Here is a 19963-nt window from a genome sequence, read left to right as displayed (position 1 = left end):
ACCAAAGGTCATCTCTCAACTTAAATGCAGTTGCCATTTGTTTGAAAGACAAGAATTGGATGAGATAGAAAATGTCAGATGTAGTATATTCAGCTTCTTCATTTTATCACCAGCTCATGACTTTGCTCCTCGGCCCAGAGATGCGTGAGAAGCTCGCCATTCGTCAGGGTCAGAGTTGATGGGACCTGGCCTAGGAGAGGGCTCTCCTGGGTTCTCCCCTTGGATGGGTGGACCTTGGCCTCTCATTTACTGTGTTGTGGGGCCGAGGGAGGGCAGGCACTGAGTGAACTTTTGCATTTTCCAAGTAGGTCCTCATTTTTACCTGACTTTGTGTTCCCAGTTCTACTCAGCATCACAGCCGTAGAGCAGACAGTGGGGTGGCCAGACGCCATCAGGATTAGGAGTCCTCGCCGTCTCTGGAAACACTGGAAATCTCTGTCAAACAAAAATCTTTGGTTACATTGTAACTTGTGGTCATTATGTTATAAAATCAAAACGGTTTTTTACTTTAAATGCTAGGCAGTATCACCTCAGGGATGTGACATAGAAGTACCTTCATTTTACTCACATACTTCCCCTTGGGGAAGAAACCTGAGCAGCTGGAAAAGAAACTTTTGGTTTCCAAAAATTGTGAAATCAGTAATAAAAGCAATTATTTGAGTTAAGAAAAACAAGGTTATTAAAAACCAGAAACTACAAAGTGGGTAAATGAGAGCATACATTGAAAAAGCTCTCTGATGGTTTATGGTGGGGGTTTAAGAGTTAAGCTCTTGATATATTCAAAAGATACTTTAATAAAAATTGCTCATGATTGCATACAGTTATACTTCCTTCAATTTCCAAGAGAAGGCTGGGTGTGTCTCCTGAAGGTCATAGGATCCTAAAGACTCTGGGTCCTCCCTTGAATCAATTATCTTTCCTTTGAGGGTGTAACCATTTTCTTTTATTTTTTCTTCTTTTGGTTAATCTTCACTCAAGGATGTTTTTTCCATTGATTTTTTTAGAAAGAGTGGAGGGAAATGGGGAGGGGGAGAGAAACATGGATGTGAGAGAGACATCGATGGGGTGCCCCCTGCACGAACCCTGACTAGGGCGGGGGTTGGACCTGCAGCCCAGGCACGTGCCCTTGACTGGGAATTGAACCCGAGGTGCTTTGGTGTGCAGGCCGACGCTCCAGCCACTGAACCACACAGGGCAGGGCGCCATATTCTTATTCTTAGAAACTTAGAAGTTTTGGAGTCATCCCAGATTGCCCTACTTATCCCTTGTATCCTATTAACTGCTTGGATGAATCTTACATTCATTCTAATGCTTGAATTTTCTCGTATGGGTTCCTTGTCTCTCTTCCACATCATGACTTTCAGCACCTATGTCTTGGATTGGTGCAGGGAACATTTAACATCATACCCTGTTACCTGGCTGTGCTCTTTCTGATCCATTTGTCACATGGGAGCCAGAACTATCTCCTTGAAAATGCAAGTGAAATCCTGCCCTTGTTCCAGAAGAACCTCCCCTCCCCCAGGAGGGCCTCAGCTCCGCCTCAGGCAGCCCCGGCTCGACTCACACTGCCATTTGAGCCCAGCTCTGCCTGCTCATCTACACGCTCGTGTTTCACGCAGCTTGGGCTTTTTGGTTCTGCGGCAGGCCCGCGGTGTTGCCGCGTTCCCGTTGAGCGTGCTCTGACCTTGTTCCCGGTCCCCGTTACTGCGGAAGTCAGAGCTCCTTCCGCTTCCCCTGCCCATCACCCCACTTAGTTCTCAGTCCAGCGCCATTGCATTGTGTCCTGAGAGTCATCTCTCTCACTAGATATGGGCTCCTGGGGGGTGGGACCGTGTCTTGTCCACCTCTGTCTTTCATCGTTTGGGACGATACTTTTACCTAGGAGGTAGTCAGTGTGTGCGGACGTGACTTAGCAGTGCCTTTCCCAAATGACTTCTTGGTATGTGTGGATGGAGACCGACCAGCATAGAGACTGAGGACTCAGGAGAGCACGTTGTCGTTGCAGAGGTCCAGTGGTGTGTTCGAGGCAGGGTCCTCCTCATTCAGGGCAGACACTCAGCACTTGTGAGTTAAGGGAATGTTGAGTGAAATATGTATGAAATAGCTTTAGAAGAAAGGATGGTGGCTGAGCATAGCAAGGGGAAGGCACACTGAGCTGGGATAAGAGTTTTTAGCTTCAGTTTGCTTGTCTGTAAAGCAGGGACAACAGCGGCACTGCACAGGAGGTTTTGGTGACTGTTTAATGAGATGACGCGTTAAAGCCCTGGCCCAGTGCCAGCAGGTAGCGGGTCCTCACTAAATGTCAGTCACTGCTGCAGCTGTTGCTCCTAAGCATGACCAAGGACAGCTGTGTGGGGACTGCAGATGTCCCTGTGGTGGACTTGCCTTGGCCACAGGGGGGCCCTCAGAGGTTCCTCCCTCCACGGACACGTTAGGAGGCAGTTCTTGCGCATGCAGAACATTTAGACACTCTGATTTTCCTCTATAAAACTGCTGTGGAAATTCTGTTTTTAAAATAATTTGTATTACATAAATAATGTATGTTCCTTTTAGAAATCTTGGAGAACATAAACAGAGAGGGAACAATTCTGCATAATTCTGACGGCAAACACTGTTGGCGTCATGGTGTGTTTCTTAGCATTGTTTCCCATTCTTTTTTAAATTGGATTATTTTAAAATTGAATTTATTTCATAAGTATAATCTTGCATCCTGATTTTCCATAGAACGTAACAGATACTTTCCATATTATTGCAGCCTCTTTATAAATGTCATTTTCAGTGGTTGCATAAATTTGCATTGTATTACTGTGCCGTATCTTATCTAACCATTACTTCATAATTGGATGTGCAGATTCTTTCTGATTATGCATTAAGTCTTCCTTCTTCAGGTAACTTCCCCTTCTGGGTGTTACATTGAGATCTCTAGAGATTCTTAAGTATTTCCTAGGTGGTGCTTTATGCAGGTGAGGATACAAGAAGCTGACTGCCTTTCATTTTGGTGGAGCATGTTTATGTCCTCGAGGAGGACAAGGAGAAGTGTTTACCTTCCTGGTGTACTTGAGCGATGCTTCTCGGTGCCCCTGGGGTGTCGCTGTGCAAGTCCCAGGGGACACGGATGTAAGCAATGCCGATGGAGGCCCTGTGCGGCTCGAGGCGAGTTTCAGTCCTCCCACGCTCGTTAAGAGAGGCTCTCCATCCTGGTACGTGGTGGGCTGAGTCCATGCCTGCTGGTGTGGCAGGTCGTTAACCTTCGTAGTGGTGGCTCGTGACTGTTTCCAGCCCTGTAGTTGGACCATCGTGCTGCCTGGGAGTGTGTGCGGAGTGAAGAAAAGCTGAGTTGATTTTTCTTGCTACGTAAGGTGTTTAACTGGCTGGATATTATGTTTCAGGCTTCTGTGTTCTCGTCTGTGTTTTCACATATTGGGGCAATCTGGGTGGGCAGCGCCACAAAATACAAAAAGTGAGAAATCACCATCATTTCTCCGCGCTCAGTGCTCACGTCTGCCAGCCACTGTTGCTAACCCTCATTTCATCCGTAGTCATTCTTCACATGGGAAAACAAGGCTCAGAAAGGTTGGATGGCTTCCCCCAAGGTGCTCACACAACAGACAGGCAGAGACCAAGCCATTTCTTTTTTTTTTTTTTTTTAATATATCTTTATTGAGTTCAGAGAGGAAAGGACAGGGAGAGAGAGAGAGAGAAACGTCAATGATGAGAGAGTCATTGATCGAGCCCGCAACCTGGGCATGTGCCCTGACTGGGAATCGAACCCCGATCGCCTGGATCCTAGACTGATGCTTAACCACTGAGCCACGCCCGGCCGGGCCCAAGCCATTTCTTGAACGCAGGTCTGACTGCATTGCTGTGCCCCCCCCCCCCAGCTGTGTCCCTGTCACTCTTCTCTCCAGGTCTTCTGTCTCTCTCTGTTGGCAATGACAGAGGAAATAGAGTCAGAGCAGTGAACACCTAACCCGCCCCTACTTCCTTACTTTCCTGACTCTTCTAGACAGTATAGTGAAAAGACCACAGGCTTAGGGCCAAACACATGCTCTTTGACAAGCCGTTTAACTTCACTTGCTCTCAGTTTTTTCATTTGCCAAATGGGTGCAGTGATGCCTGCCTTCCTGAGTAACCACGAGCTTCAGTGCAGGAAAGTGCGCTTCTGAGTGTTGCAGTTATTGAGTCTGTGAGCAGGTGTCTAGAGCATGTCACAGACATAAGCAAACACTGTTTGTTGTCACCTGTGTCCTCCCTCCTTCCTCCTAGAGAAAGGGGTGGGGGTAGGGTGGAGAAAAATGGTCACCTACCAAGGCTCTATTTCAGCCCCAGAAATGTGGACTTGTAGTTATTCCCTTAAATATTGCTACACAGATGGACTACAGACTCCCTGGGGATGGGGCCTCGCATTTTGCTTGGCCCCAGAGTGTTCTCTGGTTACCTAGTAAGTGCTGGAAAAATATTTGTTAAGGAATAAAATATACCAGTTCTGCATCCTGCCTGCCCACTGACTTTCTTGGAAAATGAAATCTCCTAGAAGATGGTAATAGTTTCCTTTAATCCACAGGCCCTCAAATGGAACAGCTGCTAGTGATTGTTTAAATAAATTGTAAGAGCTTCTACTATCTTTTGGTCTTTTGTGGTTGCTGCCCCTTTATTGCTGTCAGAAGATTGGACTCATTGAACTGTCAGAGTTTGGGTTGAGAATTTTATTTTTGCTTAAATAAAATAAAAGCTTCCCATGTTTAGTTTTGTTTAACCTTTATTTTGTTTTTATTTTCTCTTCAGAAAAGAAAGACGTGACTCAGAGCCTGGAGAGCTACACGTCCAAATGTCCTGGGACAATGGAACTCATCACCCTCCCAGATGGCCTCAGCCTGCCACCTGTGCCCCTCACCAAACTGCCCATCGTCAGGTAGGACAGCTCTTGCCTGAGTCATGCTGGGACATAGTCCTTTGCTCTGATCGTGAATACACATCTTTTGTAGAGTTTCCATTTGTTGCTGGCTGTGTACCTGTCACTACTTCATCAGTTCTCATCGGCAGTCCTAGGAAGTGTAAGTGGGTGTCCACAGTGAGAGGACCGGGCCAGTGACATTACACAACTGCTCGTGGTTACCTGGCTGCCCAGTGGCAGAGCCAGACACAAACCCACATCTGCCTGTGTCCTGCCCGCTCTGCTGTGATCCAATGAACCTGGCCTTGTCTCTTCTGCTTACAAGCTTCCAGAAGTTTCCCATCCTCTTAGACTGTGTAGCCCTGTGCCACAGGAACAGGGGCGACTCCTCAGACATACCGCATACCTGGGTGCCTTTGCTCACACTTGCCCCCCTGGAATTCATCTCTGCTCTCCCCGCCTTTACTCAGCTTGTTCTTTGAGACTCATTCCACGCCCACTTTTTTTTTTTTTTAATCCCTCACCTGAGGATATGTTTTTCAACAATTCTAGAGGGAAACATTGATGTGAGAGAGAAACATCGATCAGTTGCCTCACACATGCACCCTTACCGAGGATTGAACCTGCAGCTTGGGCATGTGTCCTGACCAGGAATTGAACCCTTCAGTGCTTGGGACAACACTCTAACCATTGAGCCACACCAGACAGGTCCACACCTACTTTGTAGGAAGCCTTTCCTGATATTCCCTCCTGCTGCCCACCCCCTAGAGTGTTCTCTGGTTTCCATAGCACCCACTGCCCACCTCTCACAGGCTTAGCTGCTCCGCACAGCCTGGGGTTACCTTTCCTGTGACTGTCTCTCTTTGAAAATTGTAAGGCTTTAGAAAGGGAGGCCCTCTGGCCATGCAAAGTGGGCACTTAAAGAAGGGTTTATGAGTGAATATCATGAAGTGATTTCTGAATTTCTAAAAGATCTGTGTGAAGACTGAAAAGGAACAGTGGACACTTGGCATTTTGCTATTCCAAGAAGTACTGCAACCTTAGGACACCACCTGGTGAGATGCTGAGCATCATCGAGGTGCCCCTGACTTGGCCACTGTTCCCAGTCCCACCAGGCATTGCAGGAAGGGCTCGGCTCACTTACAGGCTGGGCATTACATTAACAAGTCACTTAACTGCCCTGGGCGTCAGTTTGCTTCTCAAGAAAGAATTAAGAAATAGAACCCATGGCCTTAGGTTATTGGGAGAGTTCAGTGATGCAGCATGTGAAAGTGTGAGGTACAGAGCTTCTTAATGACGGTGCTTTCTCTGTCCCTGCACTTCCACGAGGCAGAGCAGTTAGTTCTGCCAAACCAGGTGGTTCCGTTGCCAGAGGGCGGGGCTCCGTGCTCCTGAGAATGGGCCAGAAAGGGCTACTGTGCACAAAGGTGCTGGCAGGCTACCCTTGAGTTTTAGGATGTTCTGGTAGGCACTTGGAGTACGTAGCTCCTCAGACAGCACTGGCCAGCTGCCCTATCTGAACGGCTGGGCCAAGGCCTGGAAGGTGCTCTAGCCCCTCGGTGCGAAGGCCGAGGGAGGTGGGGTGCTTCTCTTGAGCACGCTGCCTCCTCGTCGCTGGCAGACAGACAGGATTGGGCTGGGCCTTCCTGTGAGAAAGACTTCAGGGCTGCCCTGTGTTTGCTGTGCGCGTGGCGGGCAGGAGGGGGTTAGGCAGAGAGAAGAGGGGGCCTGCGCGGAGCAGCCGGCCTGCACAGGAAGCGTTCGCTCGAGTCCTCACCACAGTCTGAGGGCCTCACTGCGTTTTAGAGACGCGGGGCCTAAGTCCTGGGCGGCTGGCACTGGCCCACAGGCTTATAGCTAGTGAGGAGTGCAATTTGGTTTTCGGACGGGCCCTCTGACTGCTGGGTAGCCGCCTGGGCCCTGGGCCGGGCCCTGGGACAGGGCCGGGCTGCTGCGTGCAGCCTTCTGCTTTGTTCCCGCTGCGTTTGAGTGCTGTTCTTTCCTTCAGACGGCTGCTGTTTGACCTACTGTTGTTCTAACACATTTCTGTCTTGTGCTATTTCTGCTGAAACCAAGCTAACAAGGCAGTTGATGGATTTTTATTCCATTTGAAACTATAGGCATGTGAAACTGCTGAACCTCCCTGCCAGCCTCCGGCCACAGAAAATGAAAAGCTTGCTCGGTCAGAGCGTGTCCACCAAGAGCCCCTTCATCTACTCACCGATCATTGCCCACAGCCGCGGGGAGGAGCGGAACAAGAAGATTGGTAGGACCGTCCATCCTGGCTTTCGAGCAGCACCGTGCCCATCCATGTGCAGCGTGTCGTGCAGATTTAGCCTGAGCCTTCACGCATGTGCACGTATCTGCACAGAGTGGTCTCTCCTCTCAGCTAATCAGTTTGCCACCTCCATTGGGCAGTTGCCATGGATCTGATTTTCAAAATCTATTTCGTGAAAGGTGATGTTTGTGGGAATTGTAGAAACCAGAAGACCTCTGATGCTGAGACTTATGCAAACTGCAGAAGGGTGATAGTGGAGATGAGTGATTTTCCCAGGCCTGACTGACTTCTGAATCATCTCAGATGGAAGGCTGACTTCCGTTCAGGGTCGGTTGGGAGGTGGGACAAGCTCGGAGCCTCTGGTGCCTGGGGCTGTGTGGCTGCTGGGCCAGCACCGGGAAGCTAGCCCTGCTGCTCTGCTTTTTCCTCTCCTATCTTAAGAAATTGTTGAGGCTTCTTTTTATGAAAATAATACTCTGTTGCAGTGATTCTTATAACCACATGGTGCTGCAGGCATTCTGTTCCCAATTTGCATATGGAAAAATAAGCGGTGAATCTAAATCACCTGCTTGGGTCAGGCGGTAGGATGTGGCAGAGCTCAGGCTCCAGCCAGGTCAGTGACTCAGAACCCAGGGAATCTCCTTTACAACCTGGCTCTTCATCACAGTGAGCAGCACCTACTCAACTGGTCTGAGAATGAATTCAGTGGGTGAGGCAAGATTTTTTTCTGAGCCATAATAGACGCTTCAGCCAAAATTCATGTTATTGGTTGAGTACCCATGGGTAGGAAAATGTAATTTACATTCTGTGGCTTCTAATATCTTTCTGGCAATATACTCATGAGCTAGGACCTGCCTAGAGGTTTGAAAAATCATGCATCCTTACCCTAAAATTCCAGTCTCTGCAAATGAATCTTTGTGTATAATTGGGGGAGTTACCATCATGGTGCAGGGCATAAAGTACCAGAGAAGAAGCCCTGAGGGCAGTTTTTGAGACAGTTTTCCACGTGACTTGGAATAATTTATCAGTCGTTCTCTCTACCTGTTGCTAGTGTCGCCACCATTCAAGTGAAACTGTGCAAAGGTGACTGCAGCCCACATCCTGAGTGAGAGCGCAGTGGGTTGGGAAGAGGTTTATATAGGCTTCGTGCTGAGGTCACAGCTGCCCCAGAGGCAGTTCAGTGGCCTGGACAGGCTGTAGCTGTCAAATGCACTGGGGCTACAGCATGGCTCTGAAGCTGTCGCTTCCCACCCCACCGCCTCGGACACTTGTTGTCCGAGGCGGTCACATCTCCCTGGGCTGCAGTTATGCCATCTAGAGTGGGGATGAGAGAACCTAACTTGGAGGGTACTTGTGAGGGTCAAGTGAGAGGATGTTCCCAAAATACCTGGCGGCCTTTGGATGAGGTTCCAAATAGCAGTTGCGTGTGCTGTGCTTGGGGTGCTTCGAGATATCAGGGTGCTTCCTGTCTAATAGGTGCCTGTAGTGTACTAGGAAGAGACCAGCTTGTCACCAAGAGCAACCAAAAGATGCTGTTAACTCAGGGTGACAACATGCACATTGGGAGCAGCACAGTGGGAGGGTCTGCTACAGACCAGTGACTAACGGCCATTGGCTGCTGTCCCTCCCAGTTTCCAGGACAGAATGTCGAGGAAGGGGCTCCTGTGTGCTGCGACACACGGAGGGCTGGAGGGCAGATTAGCTCCTCCTCTCAGAAAAAAGTCCTGTAAGCAGTAACTTATCTTAGGTTTACCTTTGGTGGACTAGGACCATATATGTATAAATGATTTCTCTCAGAACCCCAAAAAAATGCTTTTTAAAAAATTCTCACCCGAGGATATGTTTTTATTGATTTTAGAAAGAGAGGAAGGGGGCGGGGGGAGGAGAGAAACATCGATGTGAGAGAGAAATGTCAATTGGTTGCCTCCTGTATGTGCCCTGATGTCAAATCCACAACTTAGCTATGTGCCCTGACCAGAAATTGAGCCTGCAACCTTTTGGTGTACAGGACAGTGCCCCAACTAACTGAGCCACCTGGCCAGGGCAGAAAATGCTTTTTTAAAATGATGATGTTGGACCAGGACAGAGAAAACATGCAGTTCTTTAGCTACCAGGCATAGCAGTGTGTTAAAATGAATGGCATTTTCCTCTGCTGTGAGGAAGGGGCTAGCATAGGCTCAGAGATGTCGCTGAAGGGTGGTGTGAGCACCGTGCTCTGGAGGGTGAGCCTCCCCTTGAGGTTCTTATAGCTGGAGGGCCCGGGAGGCTGGGTAAGGAGAGGTGGGGTGAGGAGGGAGGAGACCTGAGTTTTGGAGCCAGTAGGGTTAGAGTGGGGTAGGAGAGCTTGGCTTGGTCTCTGTGCACGGTGCCTGGGGCCAGTGTTTGGAAAAGGCAGTGTATTTAGGAAGGGTCTGTGAAAGCTGAGGAATTCTAATCACATATCCTAGCATCCACTCTAGAAAAAGCTTTTTAACCAGTGTCCATTCTAGATACCTCTGAGTTCAGACCCCTGAGTTCAGACCCCTGGGCTAAAATTGTGCCTATTGGTTCTGATTCCTAGGCATTTCTTATCCTGGTTGCTAAACCTCGAGTACCTGCCTGTAACAGTGGGGATGATAGTACCTCTCTCACCATGTCATTACGAAGAGCATGCGATAACCTACCTGCTTGAAAGTGATTCATATCCAGCTCACACACGTTAATTTAATCTGCTTTGCCTCATGGACTATCTTAAGGGGGGCGGAGGCGATGGAATGCCGATGGGTACTGTATTAGTTGTCTTTTACTTTGTATCAAATTACTGCAAAGTTGGTGGCTTGGAACAAGACAGATGAATGCTCTCACACTTTCTGTGGGTCAGGAATCCAGCGCATGTTGGCTGGGTCCTCTGCTCAGCGTCTCACAGCCTGAAATCCAGGTGTCAGCTGGGGCTGTGTTCCTGTCTTGGGGCTGGATTGAGGAAGATTAGTTTCCAAGCTCCCTGAGGCTGTTTGTCATTTGTTTCCATGTGGTCAGATAACTGACACCTCTGTTCTCTTGCTAACTGTCAGCCAGGACCCTCTCAGCTCCTCGAGGCCACTCTTGGGTCTTTGCCACGTGGCCTCCTCTATAGGCCCTCTCCTGCTTTGAATCCTTTCTTTCAGGAAGGGTATGGTATGGTCCCTTTTAAGAGCTCACCTGATTAGACCAGGCCCACCCAGGATACTCTCCCTTTTGATTAATTCAAAGCTGAATGATTGGAGACCTTAATCACATCTGCAGAATCCCTTTACCTTTGTTATGTAACAGAACCTCATCATATTCATATTAGGGAGAGAGGATCACATGGGCCATCTGCACCAAGATGGAGGGGTGTCTTGGGGATCATCTCAGAATTCTGTCTCCCATAGGTGTTGAACTGCAGCAGACCTGGGAGTGGTCAGGGAGGAGAAGCCATATCTTAGGGAGGGGAGAGGGAAATCAAGCTATATCCCACTTAAAACTGACCGTACCAGCCTCTGAGCCAGTGAAGTTCTGTGTGACTGGCGGCTCCACACCAAGCATGGTGTTATCTAGATTGATTTTGGTTTTGTGAGGCTGCATTTGGCTTGGTGGCATGGATCAGCCTGCTGAAGATGGCAAAAAATATCTGTCACATGGCATCCAAGTGGCAGTGAAGACTTGCTCTGGTTCTGAGAAAGCCAGTGGAAAACTAGCTTTGAATTGTTTCTCTCATGACTGTATTAGTGCCCACTGCCTCACTGGAGAAATAAATTGCCAGAGGAGTAACCTGAAACCATGTGAAACATGCAAAATACCAACTAATACATGGATTTTTGTGTATGTGTATTTCTAGATTTCCAGTGGGTCCAAGGAGATGTATGTGAAGTTCAGCTGATGGTTTATAACCCCATGCCATTTGAACTCCGAGTTGAGAACATGGTATGTATCACCAATCATTTGACCCTTTGGGGCTGAATACCAACTTGCCGTTAAAATATGTTTTCTGCTTAATGTGTGAAGCGCACATCCTGTGATATGTCTGCTTCGTATTTGTTTTGTCGAGGATGATAAGCTTTTTGTGAGTGAAGACCACACCTTATCATTCCCATGGCTCCAGTGCCTGGGACTCAATCCACGTTTGAATCAGTGGACAAAGACCCCTTTAATTTGGACACACCCCTCGCCTAGAGGATTGGATTTAAGATTTGAAGTAGTCATGTTGACGTTTCCATGCGATTATCACAGGTTACATTATTGCTCTTAGATGATGGAATGAACAAGGCCTAAGGGAGGAGAGAGCTCTGGAGTCAGAGGATAAATTTCTGCATCACTATCCTGGGCTTTCCCTCGGCCTCGAGACCTGGTGTTCTGATTCTGTGTCTGCAGGGCGTTAAAGGCTCACTTTGTAGCGGTGCCTGTCGGAAGTACTCACCTGACTCCATTGTGGGAGGGAGGTTTGTCCTGGCTGTCCAAGCTAATTCCAACGATCCCAGGGCAAAGCCACCTGCCCACCATGTGGGTTCCACTGCTTGAGTCCTTTCTGTGCCTATTAACATAGAGTCCTGCTTTGTGACTTCCAGTGACCTGCAAAGGACGATATTGAGATAGTTGGAGTTTTTCTGTAGAGTTTTACGACTCATGTGCAGGGGCAGAGGCAGGTGCTTCATGCAGGTATCTTGCTGAATGCCCATGCCACGTGTCGGGCCTTGAGTGAGGCATCGAGGACCTGGTCCCTGTGGTGACTTTGGTCAGCGCTGTGATGTGGGGGTGCACAAGGTGCTGCAGTACCCATGTCAGAGTCAGGGGGAGATGATGGACAGCTCAGCTGAGAGTACCCAAAGAGTCAGAGTTCACCAGACAGGCTGGGAGTATTTTAGGGTGATGTTTAGGGCTCAGCACATGGCATAGTTTCCTAAAATTGGTTTGAGCTGACGGTGCTGAGGGTGTTCAGAGGGTGGGCCTTTGAGGGTGCGTGCCGCCTCTTCCCGAGGTACAGGAACCTGCTGGCCTTATGGTTGGCTCTTGGCCAGGTCTTTCCAGTGACTTTCTGCCTCTTGGCCCAAATAGGGAATGACAGTTGTTTAGAGAATCTTCCCCAAAGTGGTTAAAGTATCATTTGCCTCCTGGTTTTTCTTATACAGTTTTTGTCTTTAAAAAAGTAGCTTTCATTTTCATTGGGTTTAAAAAAGTAATCTGTGCTTTTTGTAAAAAATTAGGAAGAACAAAGAATAAATAAAATCTACCACTAGGAGATAGCCCCCAAATCATGGTAAGGTTTTAAACAATTACGTTATGAAATATCTCAAACATATGACATATTATGGGGAATACTAAGCACTTATACCCACCATTCACATTTAGAAAATGTTGACAGTTGGCCATATTGGTGTTAGCTATTTTAAAAAGAAATAAAATGCCACTATATTTTGCCTAGATACAATAGCCATGTAATTGGTTTCTGTTCCTAGTCCTCCCCACAACATCTGCTCTATACATGATTGGATCATTTCACACTTCTGCTCAAAACCTGGGCACAGGTGTGCTCACTGCCACTAGAGAGTCTCTTTTGGGTGCTTTCTGTAGACAGAGGTAGGAAAATTGTGCATGCATGTTCACACAGACACACACATCCACATGTACCTACAGGCATGCCCCCATGCCCACATGTACCTACATGTATGTGCACACAGATATGTATGTCCGTATGTACCTACATGCATGCCTCTGTATACATGTATATAGACTACTATCAGTATACACAGCACAAACACAAACTTCATAAATCTTGGCTTCACAGTGGTACCTCCAGTTCTAATCTGTCTCCGTAAGTCCTTTCTCACCTTCCTTCATTCCATATCTGTGTCCTTTCTTCCTACATGAGATATTGGGCTGACAACATCAATACGTTCTTGCTAGATGATTATAAAAATGCCACTTATTTATTTATTTATATTATTATTTTTTAAAATTTTATTTTTGTTTAAAATATTACAGATGTCCCTTTTTCTCCCCAGTGACCCTTCTACGCCATCCCATCTGCCTCCCCAGTCCTTCTCCCCACCATTGTCCGTGTCCTTGGGTTGTGCATATATGCATATAAATTCTTTGGTTACTCTCTCCCCCTCCACCCACCCGCCCTCCTCCATCCCTCTGACATTCATCAGTCTGATCTCTGCTTCCATGTCATTGAATCTATTCTGTTCATCAGTTTATTAAGTTCTTTAGATTCCACATATAAGCGAGATCATGTGATGTTTGTCTTTCGCTGCCTGGCTTATTTCACTTAGCATAATATTCTCCAGCTCTACCCATACTGTCCCAAAGGGTATGAGACCCTTCTTCTTTACAGCTGCGTAGTATTCCATGGTGTGAATGTCCCACAGCTTTTTACCCACTCATCTGCTGATGGGCACTTGGTCTGTTTCCAGATCTTAGCTACTGTAAACTGTGCTGCTGTGAACATCGGGGTACATATATCCTTTCTGATGAATGTTTCAGGATTCTTAGGATACATTCCTAGGAGTGGAATCACTGGGTCAAAAGGCAGCTCCATTTTTAATTTTTTGAGGAACCTCCGTACTGTTTTCCATAGTGGCTGCCCCAGTCTGCATTCCCGCCAGCAGTGCACCAGGTTCCCCTTCCCCACACCCTCGCCAGTACATGGCGTTTGTTGATTTGTAGATGGAGCCATTCTGACAGGTGTGAGGTGACACCTCATTGTGGTTTTAATTTGCATCTCTCTGATGATTAGTGAAGTTGAGCATTTTCTCATGTGTCTCTTGGCATCTGTGTGCCCTCTTTGGAGAAGTGTCTATTCTTGTCCTTTGCCCATTTCTTAATTGGGTTGTTTGTCTTCCTCTTGCTGAGAAGTATGAGTCCTTTGTACACTTTGGAAATTAATCCCTTATCAGATACATCCTTGGCAAATATGTTTTCCCAGACCATGGGGTTCCTTTGTATTTTGAGGCTGTTTTCTTTTGCTGTGCAGAAGCTTTTTAGTTTGATGTAGTCCCATATGTTTATTTTTTCTTTTGTTTCTCTTGCCCTAGGAGATGTATCAGTGAAAAGTCCACTACGTGGGATGTCTGTGACTTTACTGCCTATGTTTTCTTCCAGGATTTTTATGGTTTCGTGACTTACATTCAAGTCTTTTATCCATTTTGAGTTTACTTTTGTGTGTGGTGAAAGTTGGTGGTCTAGTTTCATTTTTTTGCATGTACCTGTCCAATTTTCCCAGCACCACTTATTGAAGAGACTGTCTTTACTCCACTGTCTGCTCTTGCCTCCTTTGTCAAATATTAACTGACCATAATGGTGTGGGTCTATTTCTGGGGTCTCTGTTCTGTTCCATTGATCTATATGCCTGTTGTACCAATACCGGGCCATTTTGATTACAATGGCTTTGTAATACAGTTTGAAATCCGGTAATGTGATCCCTCCCACTCTGTTCTTTTTTCTCAAGATGGCTGCAGCTATTTGGGGTCTTTTTTGGTTCCATAAAATTTTTGAAATTTTTGTTCTAGGTCTGTGAAATATGCTGCTGATATTTTAATAGAAATTGCACTGAATTTATAAATTGCTTTGGGTAGTATGGACATTTTAATGATATTAATTCTTCCAATCCATGAGCATGGTATATTCTTCCCCTTGTTTAAACTTTTCTCTATTTCTTTTTTCAGTTTCACGTAGTTTTCCGAGTACAGGTCTTTTACATCCTTGCTTAAGTTTATTCCTAGGAATCTTATTTTTTTTAGTTGTAATGGTAAATGGTATTGTTTTTTTAGTTTCTCTCCCTGAAAATTCATTGTTGGTGTATAAGAATGCCATTGATTTCTGGATGTTGATTTTGTATCCAGCTACCTTGCCAAATTCGTTTATCAAATCCAGTAGTACTTTGATGGAGTCTTTAGGGTTTTCTATGTACAGTATCATGTCATCTGCAAATAATGACAGTTTTACTTCCTCCTTTCCACTTTGGATGCCTTTTATGTTTTCTTCCTGTCTGATGGCTGTAGTGAGGACTTCAGTACTATGTTGAATAAGAGTGGTGAAAGTGGACACCCCTGTTTATTCCTGTTTTTAATGGAAATGGTTTTAGTTTTTGCCCACTGAGTATGATGTTGGCTGTAGGTCTGTCATATATGGCCTTTATTATGTTGAGGTATGATCCCTCTATTCCCACTTTGCTGAGAGTTTTTATCAGAAATGGGTGCTGGATTTTGTCGAATGCTTTTTCTGCGTCGATTGATATGATCATATGATTTTTGTCCTTCATTGTGTTTATGTGATGTGTCACATTTATTGATTTGCGGATGTTGTACCAGCCTCGCGTCCCTGGAATAAATCCCACTTGGTCATGATGTATGATCTTTTTGATGTATTGCTGGATCCAGTTTGCTAGTATTTTAGTGAGGATTTTAGCATCTATGTTCATCAGGGATATTGGCTTATAGTTTTCTTTCTTTGTAGTGTCTTTATCTGGTTTTGGGATTAGGATGATGCTGGCCTCATAAAAAGTGTTTGGGAGTTTTCCCTCCTCTTGAATTTTCTGTAATAGTTTGAATATAATAGGTGTTAATTCTTCTTTGAATGTTTGGTAAAACTCGCCTGTAAATCCATCTGGTCCAGGACTTTTGTTTGCTGGGAGTTTTTTGATTACTGCTTCAATTTCATTAGTTGTTATCGGCCTGTTCAGGTTTTCTGCCTCTTCTTGATTCAGCTTTGGAAGGTTGTATACTTTTCGGAATTTGTCCATTTCACCCATGTTGTCCAATTTGTTGCCATATAGTTGCTTATAATATTTTCTTACAATCCTTTGTATTTCTGTTGGGTCAGTTGTTACATCGCCTCTTTCATTTCTGATTTTATTTATTTGGGTCTTCTCTCTGTTTCTCAGTGAGTCTGGCTAAAGGTGCATCAATCTTGTTTATGTTTTCAAAGAACCAGCTCTTGGTTTCATTGAATTTTTCTCATTTTTTTTAGTCTCTATGTCATTGATTTCTGCTCTGATTTTTATTATTTCCTTCCTTCTACTTCCTTGGGGCTTTTCTTGCTGTTCTCATTCTAGTTCTTTTAGTTGTTGTGTTAGATGGTTCATTAGATCTTTTTCTTGTTTCTTGAGATAGGCCTGTAATGTTCTGAATTTTCCTCTCAGGACTGCTTTTGCCGTGTCCCACAGATTTTGGGTTGTTGTCTGTTCATTTTCTTTATTTTCCATGAAGTGTTTGATTTCTTCCTTTATCTCATTGGTAACTCATTCATTGTTTAATACCATGCTATTTAGCCCCCATGTGTTTGAATATTTTTGAGTTTTTTTATAGTGATTTCTAGTTTCATGGCATTGTGATCCGAGATGATGCTTGATATGATTTCAGTTTTCTTGTATTTGTAGAGACGTGCCTTGTGCCCTAACGTGGACTATTTTTGAGAATGTTTCATATGCATTTGAGAAGAATGTGTATTCTGCTGCTTTGGGATTAAATGTTCTGTAAACGTCAGTTAAATCCATTAGGTCTAGTGGGTCATTTAAGGTTTGTGTTTCCCTGTTGATTTTTTGTCTTGATGATCTGTCCAGTGCTGACAGTGGGGTGTTAAAGTCCCCCACTATGATTGTGTTGCTGTTAATCTCCCCCTTAAAGTTCCCCAATAAATTTTTTATATATTTAGATGCTCCTATATTGGGTGCATAAATGTTTATAAGGGTTATTTCCTCCTGTTGGATTGACCCCTTTAGTATTATGTACTGACCATCTTTGTCTCTTGTTATGGTCTTTATTTTGAAGTATATTTTGTCAGAAATAAGAATCGCTACTCCAGCTTTCTTTTCCTTTCCATTTTGCATGGAATATTTTACTCCATCCCTTCACTTTTAGCCTGTGTGTCTTTTGCTCTCAGGTGGGTCTCTTGTAGACAGCATGTATTTGGGTCCTGTTTTCTTATCCATTCAGCTACCCTATGTCTTTTGATTGGGCCATTTATTCCATTTACATTTAAAGTTACTATTGATATAAACTTATTTAATGCCATTTTCCCCTTTTATGCTGATGTACCTTTCTCTCACTATTCTTTCTTTTTCTTAAAGCAGTTTTTTTAGCATTTCTTGCAATGCTGGTTTGTTGGTACTGAACTCCTTTAGCCTTTTTTGTCTGGGAAGCTCTTTATTTCACCTTCAGTTTAAATGATAGCCTTGCTGGATAAAGCAATCTGGTTGCATGTTCTTGCTTTTCATTACTTTGAGAACTTCATGCCACTCCCTTCTGGCCTGAAGAGTTTCTGTTGAGAAATCAGCTGTTGTCAGCCTTATGGGGGTTCCCTTCTCCGTCACTGCTTGTCTCTCGCAGCCCGTAATATTTTCTCTTTGTCCTTGCCATTTGCCATTTTAATTATGATGTGTCTTGGAGTGGGTCTCTTTGGGTCCCTCTTGTTTGGAACCCTCTGTGCTTCCTAAACTTGTGCGGCTTTCTCCTTCACCAGCCTAGGGAAGTTTTCTGTCATTATTTCCTCCACCAAGTTCTCTACCCCTTGCTCTCTTTCCTCCCCCTCTGGCACTCCTATAATGCGAATGTTGTTCCTCTTCATGTTGTCCCAAAGCTCCCTTAGACTGTCCTCATGCTTTTTAAGTGTTTTTTCTTTTTGCTGCTCTGATTGATTTTTTCTACCTTGCCTTCTAAGTCCCTTATTCTATCCTCTGCTTCATTGAGCCTACTTTTAATTCTTTCCAGTGTATTCTTGATATCTTTATTTCTGTTTGATTTTTGTTTTGTATCTCTTTTTTCATGTTTTCCCTAAAGTCCTCGATCTTATCCTCTATTGCCTTGTTTTTCTCTTTAAGTTCCTTGAACATATTCATCATCAATACTCTGAACTCTGTTTCTGATAACTTGCTTAACTCCATCTCATCAAAGACTTCTGGCAATGTTTCCTTTTCTTTAATTTGGGGGTTGTTTCTTTATCTCCCCATTTTGGTAGGTCTTAGTGTTTGTATCTATATATTAGGTATATTTGCTGTCTCCCAGTCTTGTGAGATGGGATTTTGTATTGTGAGACCAGGGGAGCCCAGAGGTGTGTTTTCCTTATACTTCTGAGCTCTTTGCTCTAGGCATGTCCCTCTTGTGGGTGTCTCTTTTGTGGTTTCTTTATGTTCTCTTGTTGTGGTTGGGTCTAGATTGTCATTGATCAGTCCTTAGGAGGACTCTCCTCTCAGGCTGGCTAACTGTGTCTCAGCCCCAACCTCGTCCTGTAAGCTGTTGTACGGGTGCTGGCAAGGCAGGACAATACACAACTAAACTTCCCAGAAACAAGGGATATCTTACAAAATATCTTGACAATCACAATGAAACCAACCCATGTGAAAACAGAACTGGGAGAGTGAAGGGAAAACACACAAACACACAAAAAAAATCTTAAAAAAAAGAGAGACAGAAAAGTAACGCTTAGAGAGAGAGATGTTATTGTTGTTATTAGTGGTGAAAATTTAGAAAATAATAATAAACTAAAGTGTAAAAAATAGAGAAGCTACTGGGAGATAACAGAGGCAGAGAAAAGATTCTGAAAGAAGGGCCGGCAAAAAATTAAGGGAGAGAATGTGAAAATGAGAAAACAAAAATACAATAAAGAGAATAAGAGAAACTAACAATTGAACAAAAAGACAGGAAGACAGAAGGGAGGATAACGAAATTACGAAAAGAATAAAAAGAAAAAAGAAAAAGAAAAAAAGTTATGCCAGTGGATCGAGAGGAGAGAGAGAGATAAAGCCCAGGCAGGGAGGGTGTCTGGTAAGAGATTTGGGGGAAACTATAGAGGAAAGCAGTAAACTTGGTTATAATGATAAAGTCCCAGTCATTAAGCAGGGATATCAAGAAAGTCTTGAGAGTAGAAGCAGGGATAAAACAAAGCAAAGCAAATAAACAAAACAAAACTAAAAACAAGCTAAGGAAGACAAAATTCTTTTATAAAAGAGGAAAAAATTTAGTTAAAAATGTTTTTAAAAAAATTAAAAAAACATTATTATAAAATTTAAGAAAGAAAAAACAAATTTTGCCCCCTTTCTCTTCTTCCTATGGAAAAAAGAGAAAAAACAAACAAACACCCAAAGAAAAAAAACCCAAAACCAAACCCAAACAAAACACACACACAAAAAAAAAAGAAAAGAAAAAAAGACAGTCAATCAGGTGGGTTTCTTCTGGGCAGCCTATGTTGTCTGCGGGTCACTGTTTTGTGAGCTGATTTCAGTTCTCCTGGGAGGTGCTTTGTGTCAGCCAATGTGAGGAGCCGTCTAGGTTTGGCTCTGGTGTCCTTAGGTAGATGGTTGATCTCAGGCTCTCCGTGGACAACCTCCTCTTGTCAGCTGTTTTGCAACCTTAGAGTTGCCTGGTTTTGCTCCAGAGTCTTCTGTAGAGTCTTTAGGGTGCAGGGTGGCTAATGTAGCTCAGGGTATCACGCCCCTTAGAGGTGTCGCTGTCAGGCGCTCACTCTGTGGGAGTTAGTCTGTGCTCCACCGCCAGCTCCTCAGTCCCTACCTTGTCCTCTGATTCTAGCTCCCCAGGCTCTGGCCTGCTGCAGCTTCAGATTGATTTCAGCCTGTTGCCTTTTCTATATGGGCCCTTTCAGCAGCCTGGGCTCAGTGGGTTTGATTAAAAAAACATTCTGGTGAGCCCTCTGCCTTCCCAGCCCCCAGCAGGGGTTTTCAGGGTTTCCTCCAGTTCCCAAACAATAGTCCCTGAGATTTTGTTCTTGTGATGTCCTCCTGTGAGCTGCTCTCCTGTCCCCCTCAGGACTGTGCCCTGCGGGTGTGTTTGGGGCCTCAGTGA

General features: G+C 44.9%; 1 protein-coding gene across 1 annotated transcript in view; it reads left to right on the top strand.

The window, feature by feature from the left end:
- The window catches only part of LOC107533202 (trafficking protein particle complex subunit 9), a 99946-nt gene that overhangs the window by 52921 nt on the left and 27062 nt on the right, over positions 1-19963 (top strand). Inside the window, exons 10-12 of the mRNA XM_087825194.1 lie at positions 4786-4912; positions 7015-7160; positions 11008-11093. Coding sequence (XP_087681320.1) covers positions 4786-4912; positions 7015-7160; positions 11008-11093 — 359 coding nt within the window. The remainder of the gene's footprint in view (positions 1-4785; positions 4913-7014; positions 7161-11007; positions 11094-19963) is intronic.

The sequence above is a fragment of the Miniopterus natalensis genome, chromosome 16, assembly GCF_054644295.1.
Source record: "Miniopterus natalensis isolate mMinNat1 chromosome 16, mMinNat1.hap1, whole genome shotgun sequence".
NCBI classification, from domain to species: Eukaryota; Metazoa; Chordata; class Mammalia; order Chiroptera; family Miniopteridae; genus Miniopterus; species Miniopterus natalensis.
Note: the sequence above shows the minus strand (reverse complement) of the source record. Positions and strands in the feature narration are given on the sequence as shown.